General features: G+C 44.0%; 1 protein-coding gene across 1 annotated transcript; it reads right to left on the reverse strand.

Annotated features, from left to right (window-relative positions):
* Positions 1 to 1,143: 1,143 nt before the first annotated feature.
* Positions 1,144 to 22,421, reverse strand: mkxa (mohawk homeobox a). Its single transcript, XM_068748088.1, has 6 exons — positions 22,246 to 22,421; positions 20,305 to 20,464; positions 18,219 to 18,372; positions 14,898 to 15,302; positions 1,493 to 1,526; positions 1,144 to 1,348 (listed from the first exon to the last, which is right to left on the reverse strand). The coding sequence occupies exons 1-6, from the start codon at positions 22,419 to 22,421 to the stop codon at positions 1,144 to 1,146; spliced, it is 1,134 nt and encodes a 377-aa protein (XP_068604189.1).
* Positions 22,422 to 24,536: the final 2,115 nt, after the last annotated feature.

Below are 24,536 nucleotides of genomic sequence, written 5' to 3' on the forward strand. Positions count from 1 at the left end.
AGTCAAACTTTTCAGTCGATCCTCTGGCTTCTTGTAAACAGCTATTTGAATGTAATGCTAAACAGCTGAGGATCAAACAGCTGGGGGGAGCTGCTGGTGGCTTTTCTTTTCCATTCACTCCGGACTATCTTGTTCTGAGAAAAAACATGTGACAAGGCAACACCGTCCACACACACACACACACACACACAAAAAAGCATTGATAATGCAAAGCACAAACATCCCTTTTAGGTCACGGCATGATAGGACAGACACTGTGTGAACCGTAAAGCCAGCCTGTAGATCTTTGCACATGTCTGTCACAGAGAGGTCGAACGTGACTGTGTTTGAGTCCGGCTGAGCAAAATAAAAGCCCAGATAAGAAAGGCTAATGAGATCCAAGGACCAAGATGCAGACGAGGGAGAGAACAGCAGCCTCTTATCTGCCTGCTTTCATGTGAGGAAAACTTATCTGCATATGCAACAACTTAATGTTCGGCCAGGCAGCAGCGGCTGAGACGAAACACTCCTCAATTTAAAAGTCAAAATGAAGACTACAGTCAAAACAAGAACAGCGTCTTTGGGGCATTACTGCTGGGTACGCCTTCTGAGTTCATGCACGCCACAGATGGGTGAGCTCATTCAGTCTTTAAGGCACAGGCTGATGTGTGTGTCGGGGGGGGGGTGGGGTTCATTCAAAAACTCGGGACATCAACTCTAAACTTGTCAAATATTCCTGCACAGATTCCAGAGAAACTGCTCAGTATCTGTGCTTTGCATCGACCACAGTTGGGGAGTCATCTTCTCAATAACGAAGGCACTTTGGCAAAATACACATTTTTGTAGCATGAAAAAAGAAAAAGAAGAAGAAAAATCATCAAAAATAAGTTAACATTACAAAAGTGTCTTGTTCTAGGAAACACTTGTCGGTTGCGCATCGACCCGGCGAGGATCGTTACGGTCGAGGTCTCGCTTTCATTTTTTAGATACCAATAACAACCAATGAAAGGCCTCTTTTTGTCCAACACTTTCGCACTTTGAAAACCCCCTGCCTCTTTCCATTGTTTTAAAATGGGTGGGGGGGCTTTATGTGGACTCTGGAGAGTTCGCTGAAACCGGAATGTTTGCTGGTTTGCATAGAGGAGAGGGAGAATGACGCCAGGCCTAGTATTTCTGCATCAGCGGCACTTTAACAGTCTTGATCTCTGCTATATGGGAGGACTTCTGGATGATGCAGCTGGTGGTCCCAGAGGCGCTGTCCTTCCCCTGCGCTAAGTTGGTCAAGGCCATGGCGGCGTTGATCTCCCTCCAGTACGTCTCGTCTCTGCCCTTCACCTTCTCCTTCTGCGCAGCGCCGACGCCACCGCCACTGCCGATGAACGCAAGCACGCAAGAAAACACGCACGCAAAAGAACAAAACAGAGATCGGAAAGTTAGAGGTCAGGTTCAGCTCATAATGACTGATAATAGGTGATTTGATCCGGGCTGCAAGCTAATAGACAGTTTGACTCACTTGTCACGTTTACTTGATCCATGATCTGTGGTTTCTGGAAGCACAAGAGGGGCGGAAAAAAAAGGTTAATTTCACGAAGTTCTCTGGGGGTCAATGAGGATTTATTGAAATCTGGTTGAACATACAGACTCAAATTCTGTGGTGTGTGTGTGTGGGGAGGGGGGGGGGGGGATTTGTGAGGTCTTGAATGTGTACATATCCAGTGCCAACATGTGTTGTTCTGTTTTCTCTCTCTCTTCTGAAATACTGGACACAAAGGGCGTTTCGCGAGAAGCCGTCATGAAACAAGGTGAGTAATAGGATCGAGCTGAAAGATGTTTCTTATGACTCACAGACTCCATTCGCTAATATTTTGCTCAAAAACAAATGGGCCCCGGCCAGCGTAATTGAGTTGTCTCAGGAAATCAGATTGAAAACGACTGAGCGTAAAAGATTTGAGCGGGAATGAAAAGGCAGCGATCTCTGTCTCATATGCAAATCATTAGTGGGGAATAGCAAAGCCATTCAACAATGAGAGTTCTCTTCGGGGTAGCCGTGTGCACGTTGTGTGTGGGTAAATTGGTGCGTCTGCGCTGAACCTGCCGTCTGTCTTGGGTCCAGCGTGAGGAAAGTCGTGCCCAGCAGTGAATGTGATGACACAGGCTTCGGCGTTTCACGAGGCATTTAGAGGAGAGCAGAGCATCTGGAGTTCTTAGCCGCTCTCAAGCAGCCTGCAGGCTCTTTCTTTAAATTAACGTCTCGGCTAAACCCTGTGAGCTTTAAAGAAGTCCGGTCGTGACCGGGTACGGATGGATGGATGAATGGGCGACTTATGAGAGGGCAAATCCCTATTTGGTCTGAAGTGATGAGGTTTTTCTCGCTTCGCCTCACAAATGACTTTTTTGTTTGTTTGTTCACCCTTCCAGATGTGCCACCGCAGGCACTGCAGCCAGTGACCGGAGTTATTGTACTTTTGGCACTTTTCATTGCTTTTTTCGACATTTATTTTGTTGTAAATATTTTTGATTCAGTTTCTGGATTTGCTCATTACGGTCCAGCTCGAAATGTTTAAAAATGTTTTGTCTTCCTTTAGTAATTCTTTTAGTTCTTTTTTTTTTTTTTTGAATGGGGCATTCTTCAGGGGTGGGATTTAAAAAGTTTGGAGGAGGTAATAAAAACAATTTAATACAAATGACTCATAGTTACACAGACATATAATAAACATCAGCACCAAAGCCTCCTTATGTATGTTGTGCGCTTCAGTTCGTTTGGATTTTAATGTCTTTTTTAATCAACTTAAATGCTTTTCACATTTTGTTTTATTTTTAATTCAGATTAAGTTAGTACAAATAGTGTTGCCCAGGGCGACCAGTCTCCTGCACCAAATAATGCACAAACCTGGGCTGCTATTTACAAGCCCTTCCTTACGCCGCCATTATCACAACATACTGCATCAATCAGTGCTACTTCCTCCTGCTAATAAAAAATCTGCAACCCTTCTATTTCACTGGAATTTCATTCCCAAGCCTGTCGGAAAAGCAGACATCCGGCGAGACGGATAGCCAACCTCCTCAGAGTTGGAGAAAGCACACCAAAGATTGAACCGCTTCGACACCCTTCACATCGCCAAAGCCCCATGTAGACTTTCCAAAGGTCTGGATCTGGTGTTCCAGCTTTTGTAGGCCGCTGAAAGTGTGTAATTATTATCAACACCTTGCTCTGTTCGTTCCTTATTTTTAAAAAAAAGAGAATGTTCCCATGCAGCGTGACCCGTACTGGCAATCCTAATAATCTTCTCTTTGTGAAATTCTCTGTAGTTTTTTTTCTTCGCTCTGTAATTGGTGTATTCCGAAGAGAGACAGACTCCCCACAATTTTCTTTAGTTGATGGTTCTTAGATGGAAAAGAGATGTGTGTGCACATGTGAGAGGGAGATGAGGACATGATAACCCCAGTGCAAACCGCAGAAGGAGATTTTAGGTCTCAGTGCGTCAAAGCCTTCCAACAAAATCCTAACATTCTTATCAGACCACAGCACTCTGCTGTTCTTTCTTGCTTTATCAGTGAGTCCTTCTATTGATTATCCTCAGATCCCTCATCCCGTGTCCTCCACTTGTTCTGCCTTGCTGCTCTTATACCCTCTGATCCAGGTATTCTGTTCGTGTGCGGGTCAGCCAAATCAAATGTAATGTTTTCCATCGACTTTTCATTAAATGCCGACTCTGAGGTATGTCTTCAACATTTTTGAAAGCTGTTTTTAATTTATTCTACTTCTTCATCTCATATTTTCCTTATTCTCTAATGTATTATTTTTTTTTGTCAGACTTGTGGAGCATCCCCTGCACGCCATCTCTATCTACGTGATTGTTGCCAGTGCTTGGAAGCAGATTGGTCCTGATTAAAAAATATGCACCGTTCTCCACAGCTTTGTAATTACAGCCCAATCGCACTATTTTCACACGTTGCTTAAAAGGCATTAGCTGAATGCTGACTGCTGTAGTGTTCGGTGCACAGATTGGTCACTGACAGCAGCGTGAAGCAGTGACATCAAGCAGCGTGCAGAAAAAAATATCTCTGTGTTGTGTAGTCAATGTGGCCGAGCAGGGTGTGAGTCTTTCCACAGTTTTAAGTGTTTCCAGCACATGCGAGGCCGCCATTGTCCAGACGCTCCACTCAAAACATAATAAAAGTGCCTGCCAAGGTCTCTAGCAGGTGAAGATGGTGTGGATACAAAGAAGGGAGAGAGGAAGAGGGTCTCCCTCTCTTCCTTTTGGAATAAGAAGTCCTTTCCCTATAGGGAACCCTGAATCTCTGGATCTGGAAATGTGCCAGTGCACACAAAAATGGTGCCTAAGATATCTAAAACTATCATTCTTTAAAACAAGAATGATGCCAAAAGCATCAATAAATCGCCAGCGAATCACCGAATCATCATTATTTTCTTCATTTCTTTCATTATTTTCGACATCTTTTATCGCTGTTATTCTATTTTTCATTTTTTTTTTGCTTTACCACTTTGCTACTGAAAACACAATTGAATTTTCTGTTGCCTTTGGGTCTCGCTGACAGCGAGGCTTCACGGGCCGCCGGAGGGGAAAGCTAAGACGTCTGATGGTTTCTGGCTACGTGGTTAAAAAAAAAAAAAAAAGTGGGAATAGAGAGAGAGAGACAGAGAGAGAAAGTAGAAAAAGCCACACACAAAAAAAAAACACACGCAGATTCAAAGCTTTGTGAAAATGAGGGGAAACAAGCAGGGGCTGACAAATTAGACCGAGGATGGGGTTACACCTGTTAAGACGACTGTGGACCAGAGTGTTTACTATCATCATTACCATCTGGAGCTGTTGTTAGCAACACACAACAATAAACAATGCAGGCCCTGCTGCACAAACCCAAGACTGGACTGAATTAGGCACACAAATAAACATAAACGCACATGCAAAAAAACATTTTATAGGACATTTGCGTTCCAGGCTTTTAGTTGGTGGTCTCCTCCAAAGTGACTAAGGCTAAGTGACAAAATTACGTTACCAGAAATCACATGTTGCCAAAAATAGGTCTTCAAGTCTTTACAATGTTTCCACCACCATGAAAGCAGCAGAATAAAAAGCAGCACAGGTCAGAGGAAGGGCAGGATTCAAAGGAACCGTTTCACAGAGATGTGTTTATTCGCTTTCATTCTGATGGCAGGAAAACGATATCACTGCCATGTGTACCAACTCTACGCAACAAGCCAAGGGCTGATTCAATTAATTAAACGTCTATTGGGTTAAGTGGGACAAAAAAAAAGAACATTCTCTCTGCTAAACTGTCAAACTCGACAATCTAGACTGGTCCCTGTTCATTTAAGCGACAGCACAACCAGGCAGGTCCTACAGATTTATATAAACCTGCAGTCAAGCTCATGCCTTTCAGTGTGTAGACACTAGTTAATGTGATAAAGAGGCATGACGATAGATAGAGGTGAGGAGAGAAGAGATAGTGGAGCAAAGTCTTGGTAATTTGTTTTTGGTTAGCACTAAGGTAAAGTCCAAGTTCTTGTCCTGTGTTATTAGGGGTCCAGCTTCAGGTCCCTCAGCTTCTCTGACCTGGACAGATGAATCATCACGTAGGGGGGGGGGGGGGGGTAGGGTTAGGGGGTCAGCGAGAACGCAGAAGAACGTGAGTCCCATGAGGCATTACGTTTCACAGGGAAACTAACTCCTCTGCTGCCATTTGAGCTTGAACATTTGGTGAAGAACTTAGTGGAGTGACGTGAAGCAGCAGAGAGAGAGAGAGAGAGAGAGAGAGAGGCACAAGGCTTTCCCTAATGCAGCTTCATCTTAACTTAGCTTAGCACAAAGACTGGCATCAGGTGGGAACGACTAGACAGGAAGTCAATGGAGTTGGTTGTGTCACCAAGAAACACTTCCGGGATGTAAGTTAATATATTACTATATTAATACTAATATTGATGTTCTGAGCCAAGAAAAAATATTATAGATCTTTAGTCCTTAATCATTATCTTGACTCATGGTCCAAATCTGTGGCATTTTCAGACCTCTATTTTCTCCTGATGATGATGATGAATATATTTATTAGATAGAATGTTAGAGTACAAGTACAGTCACACAGTAGCATGTATTACAGTACAAATAAAGTCAAACATCCTGTCTAAGAGGAGCATTTCGGTCTTGTTTCCGTTGAAAGTCCTTCATACATAAATCATCGACATTTAACAATACAAATTTCCTACTAATTCCTAATTTCCTACTAATCTAAATTCTTGCAGAATCAAGGGGTAGTTTAGTGAGAGATGGGGTATAACCTGGACAGTTTGCCACTTCATCACGAGGACATTCGTGCTCACTGTTATGCTGAAGCGCAATGTAGAGTCACCGTTTGACTGATATTGCATGTTTTGGAATGTGGGAGGAAGAAAACCGAAGCATTCAAACCTTGCATCGAATATCTCAAAGATTCAAACCCTGACCGTCCGCTTCGTGAGTCAACAGTGTGTGGATCGCCGCGGCGTGAATCACACACCACTTCAGTTCAGAAGTGAAGAAGCCTCTTGGATGAGAGCTGAAATGAATTTGCTGTGATGGGAATTAAAAACCATTATTGCGCCATTTAAAGAGATGCATTCAAATCCAGATGGAGTTTTGTGGAATAAGGAAATGGCGAGAACCAGAGTGGAGTTACAAATTTGACAACATGCACGTTTGTGACTTGTGCAGTGCAGGTCAGGTTGTGCTGTTATGTGGGTTCTTTGATTCCTGAGGATGAGTCAGGGCCGACAGGTACCAGAGGTGAGCACTGACCACGAGTCACGCTGCAGCCACACTTCACCTCCAGCCCAGTCCCGATAAATCTACAGCAGACGTGTGACTGCATGAAGCGGCCACTTTCAGCCAAGTCTTTCTGGCTCTCACCACGACGGAGATGTCGAATGCATCAGGCGATGTTTACCGAGGCCTTTTTTTTTACTTCCACTGACCCAAGCCTCAGTCTTGAGTCTAAGATATAGAGCAGCTGCTTAAGCTGTCTGCCTCCAGATCTCTTATAAGCATTTATTGAATGATTCCTAATGCTAGGAAGAGTCTGTAAATGAAGTTAGAGATGCCTTGGCACTCCGTTGGCCTCTGCTCAGCCAACTCTACTTTCGTATTACCCCTCCCTGCCATTCCTTCCTCCGCCTCTCACCCCATCCGTCTCTACGGGTGGTGAACAAGCCTGAGGCTTCAAAGAACCGGACTGTCAGTTCCCGCTGTGTTAGCCGAGGGAATCGTACGCAGCAGGAATTTAAATCCTTCTATGATTTCCCTGACAACACTTCCATTACTAAAACAAATATTGAATAACCAGCTCTTTCACTATTAAACTGAACATACATAAAGCGACAGGGCCAGACCCACACCGAACCGCGGCCCGAAAATGAGTCTCCCGTCCGTTGCACTTCTCTTTCTGTGTTGCTTTCTTTCCGTGTCTGCTCGGCGGGTGACACATTGGTGTGGCTGCAGTCAGGGCAGATAATCAACCAACATTACGCTTTGTGTCTTCCTGCTAGATGGCGAAAGGTTGACCGCGTTTCAGACGTTTAAACACTGCCAGGTTGTCGCGGTGTTTACGAGTTCCAGTAAACAGAGCGTAATCAGGGGCCCCGTAAAGCAGCCAAAACGAGAAGAGCGCCTCGACAAAGAATTAAGACATTGTCACGGCAAAGCCGCGTCCTCGCCGCGCGTGTGTGTGTATGCGTGTGTGTGTGTGTGTGTGTGTTAGCGACTACCAGAGTGTCAGGGACAAACTCATATGGAGTTCAGGATTTGGAGAGTCAAAAGATGATCATGGACTTTATGACAAACGGGACACATCGCCGGACAGCCTGATGAAGAGCTGATGAATCTGCCAAGTCAGGTCGTTTCATCGCAGAGTGACATCCATGGGGATGTTTGCACAACACACACACACACACACATACATACACACGCATACAAAAAAAAAAAAAAGCACAAACCACAAGTAAACATTATTCAGATTTTTAAGTGTTTTCATGTGCTCAGAAATATCCCTTTTTGGTTGCTGCAGGCCAAATGATATGCTTGCGCTGCACTGAGTGCATCATTATGCTGCAGTTCCCCTCAGTGGTAACTGCCCTCTCACACCCTCGGGGGGATTTCTGTGTGTGTTCCGTGTCCCCATGGGTAACACCTCCGCTCTCTGTGCTTTCCTCCGTCCCGTGGGAACACGGAGTGGCAGCCTTTTGTTCTAGGCACGCCTCGGTTTTTTAAAATGGAAACAATTAGTGTTTTATTCGGACCGGGGCAGTGCGGCTGCACTGACCAGGCAGGCAGCTGTGTTTCCTTGGTGTGCTTGATGATTTAAAAACGAGCAGGTCGAGAGGCTCATTATACAGCGCTCTTCCAGTGCTATATTAGGGAGTGCGTGTAAACAGTGTCTGTGCTGATGCTTGTCTGCTAACGCTTCCCTGCAGGTCAGGACCGGACGCTGTCTCGGTCTGCTGCCGTCCTTCACATCCAGCCTCTGTTTGGAGATCCGAAGCCAATATCTCTGCCTCATCACGCTTGTTTTTTTCTTCTTCCTGTCTGTCTGTTCATGCACCTTTCCATTCACATGAAGCTGCGCCACTATTTGGTGCCAGGACTGGACTTCTCGTCTGCCAAACCCCACTTGTTCCCACCGTCGGGCCAGCCGCACCCAGAAGGACACTTCACAGCCTTTTAGCTCCGTTACAGGAATAACGTTAGAGCATGGTCGTATAAAGCGTGCATTTTGACACATAGGCAAGGCGGGGGTGGCATCTGCACACACGTTTATGGGAAGGGTAAAAGTATTAGTTACTAATCAGGAGTTACTTTGGAAGGCTTAGACTTTAATGTCACAGTAAAAAGTCAACATAAGATGGAAAAAAAGCAAGGCATCATGGGAGTTTTTGTCTTCCTTGTTTAGCAACCACCGGTGCTGATAAAATCGTGACTCAGACAGAAATGTCCCTGAAGATTTATTCGTGCTACACACGGTTGTGTTTACCGACTTCTATCCTAGAAGACGTTTCAGTGACGAGATGAACCAGTCACCCTGAAAAAAGATTAAAAAGAAGGTTGTTCAAAGGTTTAGGATTAGAACAGACACTTCAGTATCGGAAAAAAATATATAAAAAAAAATAAAAAAATTTTTAAACAATGTCACTATTACTGTGGATTATCTACAGTAATTTGCTCAGGAAATTCCTATTAAAAAATGTTTTTAGATTTTTTTTTACTGTATAAAAAATGTATTTAAAAAACAGAAGTAATGAGGAACACATTTGTCTGCAAGGAAAACGTATCTATCAGCTAAACAATACACTGCATGCGTGCATTTTCTGTCCTTGAAAAACTCCAGTGAATTTACTTTGAACAAAAGCAGCCAAAAACCAGCCAAAAACCATGACGGGTTTGGCTTTTATTTATTGTTTAAATCCAATCCAATAGTTGTGCTTAAATTTGAACAGCGACATAAATAAAACTGATGATATCGTTTCCTCTTTTATACTAAAGTCCTCTGAATGTCTCTTACGACTGGTAAAATGACTCCCATATTTCAAATCAGTGTGGTTTCAGTGTTTCAGTGAAGAAGATCTCTGGTTCAGCTGGCAAACCGACACGACCAGACACCGCTATGGGTCTGCGCACAAAAGTATGAAAATATGGGAATAAAATGAACGTGACCTCTATCCTCACCCCGGTTTGTTATTCTAAGCGATCCGTAAATCCAAATCCCATTCCGAAAACGGCCCCTTAATTATGTGAGGCCGGCTCAGCTGTTCTGACTCTGGTGGATTTTCCTCCTCTCCCTATCATAAGCAAGAAGAAATACAAGAACACACACACTTCTTCCACCCACATGTCTCTTTGTCTCTTAGCGTCTGACACCAGGCAGTCTTTTTTTCTCCTAGCAGGCCACTGCTGGAGAAACTCGGCCCCAGATCTGCATGGAACAAGTGGCTCCCTCGCCTCATCCCATCGCTTCCACCCCAAGTCCTACAGCCCAACCTGAACCCAATGAATCTTGGCAAAAGCCGCTGCCTTGGAACAACAGCCCCAACCTCGTCATCCCTCTGCCTGCCCTTCCTCCTTTCCTATGAAGCTGTGGAAAGAGCAAACCGGGGCCATCTCTGGACCCGTGCGTTGAGGAGTCCTCGTCTATCACTGTCCGGCAGTGGCTGACTGTCGCTGGGTGTCAGGCGCTGTCGTTACTGTTTCTCCGTGGTTTACAGTAAATTACACTGCTGTTCATGTGTTAGCAAAACTTGGCATCGGAGTCTTTAATCAGACACAACAGCCACCCTCTCCGAGCAGCTGCTGCGTAAATCATCACAGTGGGGTTTCTCTTTGGAGAGGGAACAAGAGAGACATTAACGTTAGAGGAAATCCAGTTAAGCATGTCTCGTTAGTCAAAAACACGAACACAGCCGCGATAGGAATCACGAGCAACCATCAGATCTTTCTACCTTTCTACCTCAGGAGGAGAAATCAGATGTTTTTTTTCCACATTAAGGTTTGCATTTCTTCCATTCACCTGGATGACTCCGTCCGGAGCTCCTTAAGAGCCTCTAATCTCTCCAGGATTCGACTCTCTGGCGCTCGCTGTGACCTCATTTCAGAAGGCCCTCCGGTCCTTCGCTGTCAAAGACCGTTGTTCTCACAAAGGAAAACTTTGTGAGAACAGAACATGGCTTAGAAATGCTGCTTTGTGTTTTTATTGATTCGTGTGGAACACAATAAATAGTAGTGCAAGTACTGTACAGTAGTATTTTTTTTAAATACTGCAAAAATCATATGACGTTAAAATAAATGTTATTATTAGCCGTGGAGAGACATTCACATTCCTTTTTAGGAAGTGTGTTACTAAACCAAAGCTGTTAGCTTCAATTTTTCATGGTTATCTCTGAATATTTAAACATTAACTCTCATTAAACAGCTGATAAAACGCAGTAAACGAATGAGATCATTGGAATGTATAATGCATGAAAAGGCATTAAAGCACCAAAGGCAGTGTTGGTGATTATTTCTGATATTTCATGAGATTCTTTGGGATCTATCTGTTTCTTATTTGATGCAGTAAATATGCACTTCAGCCATAAAAGGTTTCATAATGATGTAATCCCTCGACCGTATTGATTTACTCAGACATTCCTCAGACTTATATAACTTATTAATTCAAGACTTCTGCTTTTCCTGACTGGTGGCAGGAGTTTGGTATGTTATTGTCTTTTGCTGTAAAAAGTTGCTGTAAATATTTACATGGAGTGTAAAATAAGTGGGTAACAATCTAAGACGGCTTTGAGACACAAGCCTGTGATTGATATTGAGTAGAAACTTTGGATAATCCATGGGGATGCTTTGAATTCTCATCTACACATATTGATAAAAAAATAAAGATCTAAAATAAATTAATTCATGAAGAATCCTCGAGCTTAAATGCATAAAAATACTGAATATAAAACAAGATGTTATCAAATATCTCTACGTTTAGCGTTGTAGTATTCTAAAATGAAAAATACAACTGAAAAGGGATAAAAATGCTCGTTATTTCAATAAAAGTACTAAACATATTAAAAAGCACCGTTACATGTGATGTTAAGGTTAGATGTTAATCGCCATCCATCCATCCATCCATCTCTTATCCGGGGTCATCCCATCAAATATTCAGTCACTTTTGTTTATGACCATATACTCGATGTTACATATTTTTCCTCTAGCGCCACCATGAGGCTTTTTAGTGATAACTCCCTGGAACTGTCGAACGGACAGCCATTAAGTTTTGTCAGTCGACGCCGGATCACATCCGCCTGGGGACTATTTAGAGGAGCGTTTTAGCATGTTTACAGCAGCATTTAGACTACAGAGCCTCCAGTGTGGTTACAGACTAATTAAACTTCATTCAATTCATTTAGTAGACACACTTTTGAAAGGGAAGCAGGGGAAAAAAAAATCTAATTAGGCCTCTTGGAAACTTGCTGGTGGCGACCTGCTTTCAGCTTTCTGAACTTTTCCACATCAATAGCAACACTGGGAAGCATTCTCCATTAACCATCAGGCTACTGCAACCAGCTGTAACCGGAGTTCATGAAGGAGGGAACCTGAGGAAATGTGCCACTGTCAACCTCGTGCAAAATGTCTGACCGAGATCTCTCGGTCGCCGTCCGCAGAAACGTTGGAAGTTATTTGGCATATAATGATCTACATGATATCGGACGGGGCGAAATCTGGTACGGAGCAAGAAGAAAAACATTGGGCCAGATTCCTGCCATTTAATATCCCACTAAAGGGTAATTTGGCATGAAACCCCTGGCATGTGTGATGGAATTCTACTGCTCCTTGTGTTCAATGAAAATCCCCACAGGCAACGGACTGTAGGTGTGTGTGTGTGTTCATGTGGATGTTTGCATTGGATGTGTGTGTGTGTGTGTGTGTGTGTGCGTGTGCGTGTGTTTCTATGAGGCCCGTGAGTGTTTATGTGAGTCCTTTCAAGCCAGCAGAAGGGTAGTTTTCCACTGGGGTAAATCTACACTCTCCATCTCCCGCCACGTCTGACTGCCCTCTGTAGTCAGAGATAACAGTGTGGGCTCAACAACAGCCAACTGGCCCACCATTGGAGCCAATGGGAAGATGGTTGCCAGGCACGCCACTTCTGCGTTGACCAATCAAAAATATTTCACAGGCAGGAATTTGTCCAAATATTACACCAAAAAGCCAAAAATCACTCCCTGGCAAAAATGGCATTTTGTGCAGGTGGAACATCCAGATATCTTAAATCTGATTTATTCTTTTTCTTTTCTTTTCATAACTGATAAAACTATAGATTTATGAGAAATCTGCTACTGAAGGAAAGATTTCTTTTACAAAAACACAATAAAACTATTTCTAAATGAGGAATGCTCTCACTGGGAAAATATCTGGAACGTACAGAGGAGAAAAGCTACCCAGGAAATGATGCAAACATGAGCTTAAAATTAGTTCTCTCTTCCATTTGCTGTCTGCGACGGCGAGATCAGACGTCGGCGGAATTAAGATTTAATTTTCTCCACTTTTCTTTGTTGCGTTTGTTCAACTGGGAGATCGGATCGGAGGGCCCCAGCAGGTGTTCGATCCCATGAGTCAACACCGCCTCGGAGAACTTTCCGTGTGTGGATTCAAAATCTTCTCGTGCATGTAACAGAGTAACACTTTCTGTAAAGGCGCCAGAGCCCAAGAAATCCAAGAGGGAGATGTCAGCGCCAAGAAATTATATTAACCAAAGAGATAAAATAGTTACTCTCTATTAAAAACATCGGGCCGGCCAGGTGAATGAATCCGTTTGGTGGGACTTCTCTTATTAAAGTCTAGTAGAGAGGGAGTTATAAGTCTCAGGTGGTCTCTCCATCGCTTTCTTTATTTCTCCATCTGTGAGTCTCAAAGGTCGCTTCAGTGTGGAAAAGGACGGCATCCATTCGGGTCAGGGGGGGGGTTGACGTTTTTCGATCAGAAGGACTGTAACCATCACAGCCGCACAAACCTGACACACACAGACACACACAGCTTCCTTCCAGCTCATAATATGAAACACGTTTGTCCACGCATGGAGCCCCCCCCCCCCCCCCACACCTGGGAGATGCAGAACAGGAAGTGAAAGCGTCACTGTGGGATGTGAAGTGGGCATAAACGAAGACCAACAGAAGAACCTCGACAGGACTGACCTCGATTGTTCATCATCAGACACATAGATGGACATGAATAACTGGCTCCAAGTCAAGGTTGACTCAAAAATGAGACTCGATTTAATCAGGAATATGAATCAATGAGTTGTTTCTGTTTTGAATAAAACTTCATCTTGTGTCAAGAGGGAAAATAACTCAAACAAATCTCCTCTTGACTACATGCGGGTTTCTATTCTCTAAATTGATGACATCATCTTCATTCCTGTACACATCTGCTCATTATTTTACAGCGCGTGCCTCGATTGCTACACTTGCTCGTCATTGATTTTAAAAAGCGCACAATCTAACCTGAATTTAAGAGGTCAAATATAAAACCATGTGGTGATAATTAAGTCGATGAGATGATGTTTAAAAGGTTGTTCTCTCACAGTAGGTGTCAAAATCCAGAAACACAAATCTGGATGGAAACGGAGAATAAAATAGTGACTTCAGCAATGTTGCTCTGGAATGGGCTTTTCATTTTCATTTTCAAAATAAATGACAGAAAATGACTTTCGAAAGTGTGGCCGAGCGATGGAGTGCTGATGCATTCTGCTTTACTTACCAGGGGAACATCAGCAAAGAAATGTCAGGTCCAACTTTGTTCTTGCATGGCACTTCGTTCAAGTTTGTATTTTTGCACTTTTATTTAAAAGAGGTGTTTATTTTGTCTAAGAAATGTATTTGCGCAGACGCAGCCTGCCAAGAATCGAAAAACACGACCCGTTTGCCTTTCGCCTCTCAGCGGAACCTCATGGCAGGATGAAAGACACGCCAAACGGTAGTCTGACAGTGAGCATGCTCCACATGGCCGTGTTGTGTCTGGCCGGCTAAAGCCAGGTCAGAGGGGCTGGGGGGGGGGGGGGGGGTGTTTCACCGCTCCGGCTGATGTGGGCGAGAGACTATTTTTGTGTGTGAAGCAATGGTGAGGCGACTCGTCTGTTGTGAATACGTGAATGTCTGTTGGTGATGAAGCGTGTCTGTGTCTGCACATCTAGTAAATATATGAAATGAATGGGGTGGGGGGGGGGGGGCAGTCTGAGAAGGCAGCAGCAGTGTGATAAAGGGAGACAAGGCTGAGAGGCAGACGGGTGGAAATAACGGAGCAGCTGCAGGAATTAAAACAAAATGTGCAGATGGAGGGGACAGAAAAAGAACACGAGGAAGATTCCCGAAGGGAAAGAATGGAAGCAATGTGGCTTCTTACCAGCCCGATAAACGAAGTTGGCCTCAGTCTCGGAGGAGGACGGTGAGAGGAGCTCGTCGTCGTACTCGTTGGAGCTGAAGGAGCCGGAGTGGTTCCGCTTGCGGGCGTCCATGACGGCGTTGGCCACCATGACGTGGCGCAGTGAGTCATTCAGGTAGCGGTGCAGCAGGCTGCTCTTGTACTTGGGAGGAGACACGTAGTCCTCGGCCAGCGAAGCGGCTGAGCGCAGCCCCGCGCCCATGCCCATGGTCATGCCCATGCCCATGCCCATGCCCATGCCCATGCCCATGCCCATGCCCATGGTCATGCCCACCATGGACGAGCCTTCCTTCTTGATCACGCTCTGGTACATGGGTTTGTTGAGCTCCTCCGGGCTGCTCTGTGTCCTCTGAGGATTGTCCCCATCTACACATTCAATGGGAGGGAAATCACTGAATTAACATTTAGATGCAGGGTGAAACGTATTTTCCCTTGTATTTTCACACTCATACATCTCGACTACTGATTTATATTCCTGTTGTTTTTCTCACCTGCAACTGATGCTGATGCAAAAGTTTATAATAATGCTATTCTTTAACTATTTCTGTCCCTAGAAAAAGCCACAGGTTTTAAAATGCTCATTATTGCACAAAATTGAAAAGAGTTGATTGTGTGATTGTGCAATATCTTATTAACAGGAAATACAGCAAATTCCACCAGATACACAATGTTTCATTTGAGTACAAATACACTGTTTATCATAAATCTCTTTATCATCTCCAAACAAACTACCCCCCCTCCGACTTTATGGGTGGTAAGACATTGGAATGAACTGCACAATTCACAGTTTTGATATTTAAATATAGTCCCCCATGTCTACTAATGTTAAAATAATGCGTGCTTGATTTGTCTGATGGCAGCTAAACGTAGTTTATGTGTAAGTAAATGAGAATGTTGCAAGTTTTCCTTCTGCAGCAAGTAGCAGTAAAAGCTCGACCATGAGGAGTTTGTGTTCATTCGTCGTACTTGAAGCTGCGGCGTTAACGCGGCGGTCCCATGGCATACTGGCCAGCTGTGCTTACATTCATTGTGATGGCTTGTGCAAACTCTGAGTTCATTTTTTGCAATGCATTAAATTCACACAACAATCATATGCATTATATTCAGCAAATGCTTTTCCAGTGAAATGGAGTTCATCCCCACTGACTCAGAGTCTGGCTATTTTGAGCTAATCTTGAATCTAAATACCAGGGCAGGGAGATTTGAGCCTGGCGCTCCTGCCCTCCTGATGGCACAGCCTCAAGAGCAGAAAGCCCGGCCGAGACTTAAGAAGCATTACCAAACCATAACTGATGGCAGTCTATTTCCTCTCCATCAAGGGCGCATTGCCCTCCTCTTCTACAGCAGAAATAAATAATTTCCAGGGCCCTCTACGGAAGAATAGACCGAATTAAAGCCCAGGTCCCCTACCTGATGAAAGAAAGCGAGAGCAAAGATAAAGCACGCATGCTGAAAAACCAGATCTCCTCTGGCAGGAGGGAAATCAGGGAGAAGTTTACTCGAGTTACTTTCCCTGCCAAGACCGTAATTTTGTAATTTGGGAGGTTGGACTTTTGATTCAGTCTGGGCCAAATTAAAATGATAGCTCCCACATATCAGAAACACATGCAGGCAAGCGCACTTGGTCGCCTTTCCCTGTGCTGTCTGAGGTCGGCTTCAGCATCTCCTGTGAAACCCACACAAGCGTTAATAAATCTGACCTGTCGTTATAATCCCATGACAGCATCGTTTTACATCAAGGTCTGCCACCTTTTTAAATTAAACTTCCTCTTTCACACCTACAGCACATGACAACATGTCTAGTCGGATCCCGTGCTCGCTACGTTAGCAAGACAAGCTTTCTACGGAAAGAAAAAAAAAAGTGTGAGTGTGGACGATGTCAGTCGGTTCAGATTCGGCCGTGAAAATAGCCACTGGACCAAAGCATAGGCTTTAAAAAAGAAAAAGAAAAAGAAAAAGGGAGGGCTTTTTAAGCGTGTGGGTCAGAAGAGGGGCCGGGTTGCAGAGAGATTCATGACCAGGGAGCGACAGGGAGATATGCCGAGACTCCGGTGGTACAGCGGCCTGTGGTGGACACAAAAGCAAACACCATGCACGCATTCCTGTTGCAGCCACGCTCTCAAGCTCTCCTCCTCAGAAATGTAATTAGAGATCAGTGACACCACAGCGCTTCTCTTTTCTGTTCATTCTTCTGCTGTGCGAGTGCGTCTCATAGCCCCGTTTCCATCGCCGTCAGGGCAGCTGCTGCAAATACACCACAGCGGGGGTGTCTTAATGGCATGTCACCCTGCTGGATCGCACACTTACAATTTATATGCACCCAGAACATCAGCTCTCTTAGGCACGGCTACAGAGGGAGGGGCGTTTTATGCTTTATCTCATGTCATAATGGTAGATTTGAATTTTAGGGAAACAATGAAAATGATGTAAGGAGAGTTTCAGATCAGATTGACACGGCAGCATGAAAACATTAAAATCTATTCTCATGTTATATCCTCTTAAATGTAGATATAATAAAGAGGTCAGGGGTCACAGAAAAAAAAAAATCTGTTCTCAGCTCCTGATAGCAACAAAAGTTTATCCACTCGACCACCTTTTCTCATGACCTCTCGTTGTGTCTTTATATACCAGTTAACTGGGAGCTTCATTATACACGAACCAGGAATCTTAGTTTACTACATGTCAACGTCAATTACTTGCAAAATGTGAGTAGTAATACGTATCATATAATCACAATATCGTCTAACACGAGAGAACAAAAGGACACTTGACCACAAAAGTTGTGGTTTTTGGTGCAAAAAAACCAAAACAACAGCAACAAATAAAAAAAAAAGCGTCTCAGTGAAAATGGTGAAGTTGTATCTGGAAAAAAAAGGTTTTGAATGAAGCACAGAAGTACTCCAGTACTAGAGTACTACTGCATTTTATTGAATCTGTATGACTCAAAAGTGGCAGGAGACAAAATATTGGTGAAATTCTTTGAGTCGCGGTCTAAAAGTTAAGACAAGAGCTTCTTTCATTGCCCCCCCCCCCCTGGTTCCGACCCCGCTGCATCGCTCAAACACCATGGTTCCAGTTTTCAGTGCAAATGTTCTGTTACATTTTTTAAATAAATGGTCTGTTAATGTCCAGGGCCAAAGCGCTTTTGCCCATTTTAGTAGCCCAGCTGTGATACAGGCCATTTGTGATACAGCCCCCCCCCCCCCCCCCCCCCCACTGTTCTCAAAACTTTTCCAACTTGGAAAGGAGCTCAGAAAAGAGGGGATGCAATTCAAGTCGTACCTTCTGAGCAGCTGTCGTCGCTGCTGACGCTCAGCCTCTCCGCGTTGCCCTGCACATATTTGTTGTAGAGCTTGATCCGGAGCGCCCAGCTCAGGTCTGGCTGCCTCACCGTGTTCTTGAGTCGCCTCCTGGCATTTGCAAACCAGTTGGACACCTGAGAGAAAGAGGGAGGAAAATGAGCGGGGAGGCACAGCAGATGACTGCGTTGAGTCCAAGCACCTCCAAAGCTAAGTCTGTCCCTTACAAAGAGGTCTGCCCGCCGCCTGCCATCAGCCTCATCCAAATAAACCAACTGGAACTCCAGGGCAAAAGACAGAACAGGTCAAGTTGCAGGGCTGTGTTCTAAAAAATGGGTTTAAGGGGATCTCAATGCTCAACAGAGACACCCCAGCAGGCATCATGCTCACTCCCTTGTTTATTCTGGACTTGTGCACCATACATTTTTTCAAGATGCAGTAAAAAAAACAGTTCAGCCGTTGCTCTTCCTTTGACCGGGCAGAGAGAGACCATTAGATGTTATAGTAGAATAACTTCTCATGCTCAATAGACTTCAAGTTCCTTACGGAGGTGCTGAGACAGGGGCCTTATGCTAGAGTACTTATTTTTCTGATCCCCCTCTTCCTGTATTTTACTACTCGTTAGCTAGGACCATCTCACGTCCCTTTGTCCCCTGCACAGCGAGCAGGAAGACAAGCGGACAGGTCGACTGGAGAGGAGGGGAGGCGAGACGTGGAGACGAGAAGTAGAGGAGACATTGCTATGTTGGGGTGAGAATAAAGGGGGCGGATGGCACATAACGAGATTTTAAAAAAAGGACATGTGTGATCCGTAGAGGATCAGCACAAAGAATAATCTAGAACATTTACATGGAAAAAAATGGGCTGTTATGCTAAAACAGGGCGTGTAGTGGCTTTAAGCACCTGGTGACTGGAGGGTGTTTCCACGGAAACACCACACAGGAAGCGATGTGTCCTGGATTTACTGGGGGCAGCAGAGGTTAGGGGTAAATAACGGGCAAAGTGGGCAGTTCAGGTGAAGAAAAAAGCACCTATGCGATCATTTAAGAATTTTATAAATAGGCTGTTTCTAATTTAATCTAATTTAATTGTTTGTCAGAAAATAGACAACAACAACATAATCTGAAAAACTATTAGATTTGAGAAACTAGCATCAGTAAATAAATATACATACTTTATAGATGGCTGAAACAATCAACTTAATTAGAAACTGTCGTTTATTTAACTAAAAAATGTCACATCTGGGAAAACCCCAAACTCAGTATTTACAGATGAAAATTATTTAGCTGCCTGTCATCGCCCACGTTCCACTTCCAAGGACTCATCCCCTGCCCTCTGACATTACTGCTGGTATTCAAGTGTTAAATATATGCTGCTGTCAGGTTACGTGTGTGTGTGTGTTCACTGCTGTCCAACACAAAGCATTCCTCTGCACTCTGTTCACCCTCACCAAAGCAAACACCTCCATCAGGCGCCCAAAATGAGAACCAGATTAAGCAGCGTGGCCGGCGGCCCAAAGCAGCCGCCGCAGACTCGGTGAGGCCGTATCAGTGACCTCGTCAGCCAGATGATACTGAACACACACAGCTGCAAGCAGCACATGACACACACTCATATTCACTACTGGATTCGTCAGGTGGTCCGCTTTGTTCGGGTTTATCAGTCGAAGGGGCCGTGAAGTGTAAAGCGTGGAGTAGGAACAACTAACCCTTCTTGTGACTTCAAGATAAACAAAAGTCGTTCAGCTTTTTTTTTTCATCTGTAATTATAAGAAATATTAGAAATTAAATAATTTAAGAGGGCAAGTTTAAAAGTTGTCGTCGAAGTATAAGATAGCAACAATAACACAAGTCACCACAAGACAACAGGTGTAAAATAAAAAGCTCAAGATGTAAGAACTTTCTATATTTGCAGCCTCTTCGGTGCAGAGACATCGAAAACCCAACCGTTTCCAAAAGCTCAATGGAAGTCATCAACTTTCTACATTTCCCTCACTGATTGCATGAATACAAGACTTGAGCTTTGTCTTCATCACCTCACCAGCGGTTTGAACTAGAAGCTGGACTCACCTGGACCAGGGTCATTTGTGAGCCGAGGGCCAGCAGGATCTTCTCGGTCTTGGTGGGGTAGGGGTTGTCTCTGTGCTTGTACAGCCACTGCTTCAGGGGCCGCGCCATGTCCTGCAGGGCCTGACGCTTGTGTCGCACTTTGCTGCCGCTGGGACGACCCCTGAGCGAGAGCACGGAGGATGAAGTCAGCCGGACAACAATTGGATATTAGAAAATCTGAAGGCTTTGAATGTAGGAATAGTTTTGGTTCCGTTCCATCGAAGGTTTAAATCTGCAGATAAATAAACACGCAGGAATAGTCTGCTTTTTTAGGCGCAAGATTTACATTCGTAAGTCAAATCAAGCTCATTTTCATTATGATAATAACAGGTTGGTGAACAGCCTAGATGTAAACCTCTTCTGAACACTGGCTTTAAAGTCCTACAGGAGAACCACGACTGATTGAAGTCAACCAACCAAAACGCGGTCGCTGTGAGCAGAGTCATGGCTGGACCGGCACGCTGTCTGGTAGCCATGACAAATAACGTGAACACTTTGCACCCAAAAAAGACTCCAATTAAAGCGAAGGGAGGTTGAATCAGATGACAGAGAGTCATAGACACCCAGCGAGAGAGCGAGAGCGACTGAAGCTGACAGAGGAGTGAGAGAGAGAGGGAGAGAAAAGCGTCCACTGTTTATTTTTCACTGCATCTCCCACAAACTGCTAACACGTTACAATTAAACAAAGAAAGCCGTTTTGCTCGGGTTCACATTTCTGACAGATTTCTCTTCCTCTGGGTCACAGTCAAGCTTCACAGAAGAGTGGCGTCCCCTCAGCTCCAGGTTTCGTGGACCTGTAGATGTCAGTATGGCGCCGCGCTCGGCTCCAGCCTGTATCTCACCGAAAGCCTCCTCTGACGGCAGATGTAACATATTTCAGTCTAACCTCAAAGTCTGCCTGAGGTTCATGTTCTACAAACATTTTCCTTGTAATCAAGATCGGGAGGAACATCCGACAGGACATTTTAGTCCGTGTTCTGAACCTTGGTTTAAACACTCCAACACACCTGTGTTTAATAATTTCATGTTCTTCATTAGTCCTGATGCTTCCCTTGAGGTGACGCCTCACAGAAACGTAAGTCCACTAGCTCGCAATATTCATTTCATACTACTGAAGGTTCCTCCTCGAGGGGGATCCTTGAGGCCACCGCTTCTGCTCGCTCTCATATGTGCCCGAGGAATATGAAAATACATAGAAATAATTCAATTACATTATATTTTCTTACACCTTCCCCATGCCAAAAAGAAAAGACAATAATACCTGTATTAAAAAAAAAGAACACTCCTGTGACTGACTGGACCGCACAGAGAGTTGAAGGCCACGTTTATTCATTGGAAGCAGATGGAGACCTCCATAAGACGCTACCGAACACGCTGACCTACTTATTAATTTTAGGATTGGCTGTGAACATCAACACCGAAATGAAGACCAGATTGGGAAACGGCAAACAATCACACAACAGACCCTGTTTGCCCACATTAAAAAAAAAAAAAAAAAAAAAGTTTAACTGGTGTTTCAGAAGACGTGATGAAATTCCATCCTTGCGTAAAATGCACATTTTTGCGTGTAAACGCGCGTAAATTACGCACAGCTTTACATATGATGTTGCTCTAAATCAGATGAGGCGTTGGAACGCAACAAGACTCCTCCATATACAAAATATCCGCTGTAATTGCGCAGGAATTGGACACAAGAAGCCCGATCACATAATATTTTGTTAATCTTGTCTTAATTACGAGCGCAAACAGGAGAAATAACCGCGATGCGCGGATAAATCCACTGTTGGCCGTTCTCCCTTTCCTTGAAATAAATCTTAAATAGAAGTTTAAAAAAATTCCACATGTTAACACAAGTCACGCACGTCCGACCGCCACGCATTAAAGGCGCAATGCTCCACATACCCGCTCCGCCGGTGTCGGATGCCCTGGTTGTCCCTGATGGTCTGGTTGCTGGAGAGGAGGTCTGGATGCTGCCCGTCAATGACTTCCAGATAATTTCTGCTGCTCATTTCCACTTCTTTCGCCTTCTCCTCAAACAAGACCTGGCTGCTCAGCTTGTTAAACACAATGGTGTTCATCTTTGGCCAGATATTCCCTCAAATGTTCTGATGCGTAAAAATTAAAAAAAAAAAGGGGGGAAGAAGAAAAAAAAAAGAGACGTCCTTCGGTGTGTCACGGTGTCCCCGTCTCTCTGCTGTGGAGCAAGTGTGGATATAAATATATCAACCAGAGGAACATGTACAAATATATAAAAGCAGGACAAGTAACAAGCTGTGATGCGGCCGTGAAATCTCTTCTGTAATCAATAACCTTTTCCAGCCAAACATTGTGTTTGGACACGTTCACTCTGATAAGTCCCCGCTATCAGTCTGCGCGTGAAGCAGCGCGCGGACTACCTCGAGCTACAGCGCACCGTGCGTAATTGCGCTGTTGTGATGCGTCACTGTAAGGTCGTTCTTTCTAAACATTTGCAAGTGCATACGTAATTCGTAACAAATGATTTGAGTGGAAGAATTACGCCAAAAAAAAAGCTTGGAGTACAATCAATGGCACCGATATAACAAGCAGACATGAACAGGTCCGTGTGTATGATATTGATAAAACATTTGTTTTAAAACGTGAGGAATAAACCCGACCCACAAATCAGATTATTCATTCATCTCAAACTCTTTTTTCTAAAACTAAGTGAGATGTTATCTTTCTATAAACGCCAAATTAAAACGTTACATTGTTTTTTCCACACTCGGTGGGTTGCCTTGCACAAACATGATTTTAAAATGTTTTATGACTCTAGTAAGAGCATCTTGACTATTTCTGCCCTTCATTCCTCTGCGCTGTGGTTGAATGTCCCTCATAAAGGCAACACAAACAACCCTGCAGGCTCCACAACTGCCACATTTTATGTATTTTTTTTTTTTACCCCCTCAGCCTCCGTGCGGGACTAAAGCTGCATATTCAGCCTCTCTCGTTACGCGTGGAAGTGAAGCGGTGCCATCAGCACCAGCCTGCTGCCTCCTGCGCTCCACTGTGTGGCACGCTGAAATAAAAGCCTTAAAGATCATTTATAATTCATGTCTATATCATATTTAGTTGTTGTTTTTTTCAAACTCACTGATGCCCTTCAAAGTTATCTGAAGTGGCAGTAAGGTTTATCCTGCCCTCCCAAACAGCCATCAGTTACCTGTCCCGGGCCCCTCCTGCGTCTCTCTGCTGCGTAGAACAATAATCCCATTCCCTGCTCACATGTTCCCGTCCTGAGTTCCTGAGCTCAAACCGCACGGACCGCCGTCTCCTCCTCGGCTTTATCCGGAGACCTGCGCGGCGCCGCCCGGGACTCTGAATGCGTCCCCCTGCTCATGTTTCCTAGCACAGAGCCCGAGCCTGCGAACATACTGTTGATGGATTACACCGGTTCTGGGGCGGAGAGAAGCGCAAGGAGAGAGAGGGAGGAAAGCATCACACTGCAAAAAGTTGACCGTGAGGGTTTGAAAATGTCACATTTACACAGGAGAGGATTTTTCTATCTCGTGTTTGTTTACATGAAAAAGGTATTGAAACAAAAATTCTTTATTTGCATAAATAAAACATTTTAAATTGAGGTCCAAATCTTAGTGCGTGTTCATTGGGGTGCCGAGGGTGCAGCGTCTCTTCTGCAAGAAGACAGCTGCTCTTTCTATGGAGGGTCTTTGGTTTCACCAGCATCTCGATTGAAAATCATTTTAAATGTCATTTTCCTTTCATTGTGTTTTCATTATTACATTGTTATAATATTTGTGTATCAGTTCATAGAAAGTTTTTAAAATGACAATGGTATAATTTCTCACAATCTCCCTCTGGGACAATATGTCATCCGACACAAGTAGTCACAGCATGACTGGACTCTGTATACATATCATACATTAATGTAACTCCATGTGTTGTTTACCAAACTTCTATTGATGATATTTACAAGATGAGGTCATGCACATATTTAATATTTAATAATCATTAATTGTTTAATTATTACAACTAAGCATCACTCTCCTAACTACTCTTAACTCTCAGCTAACACCAAGTCATACAAATCTTTCGAATCACAACCTTTTAAAGACAGACTGCACACTGTAACTGAATGGCAGACTTGAGAATGTGGAATAAACAAAACTTTGTCACTAATGAGGGACATAAATGCAGGCACTAACCCAAATAATCTC

The sequence above is a fragment of the Brachionichthys hirsutus genome, chromosome 14 (assembly GCF_040956055.1).
Source record: "Brachionichthys hirsutus isolate HB-005 chromosome 14, CSIRO-AGI_Bhir_v1, whole genome shotgun sequence".
Taxonomy (NCBI): Eukaryota; Metazoa; Chordata; class Actinopteri; order Lophiiformes; family Brachionichthyidae; genus Brachionichthys; species Brachionichthys hirsutus.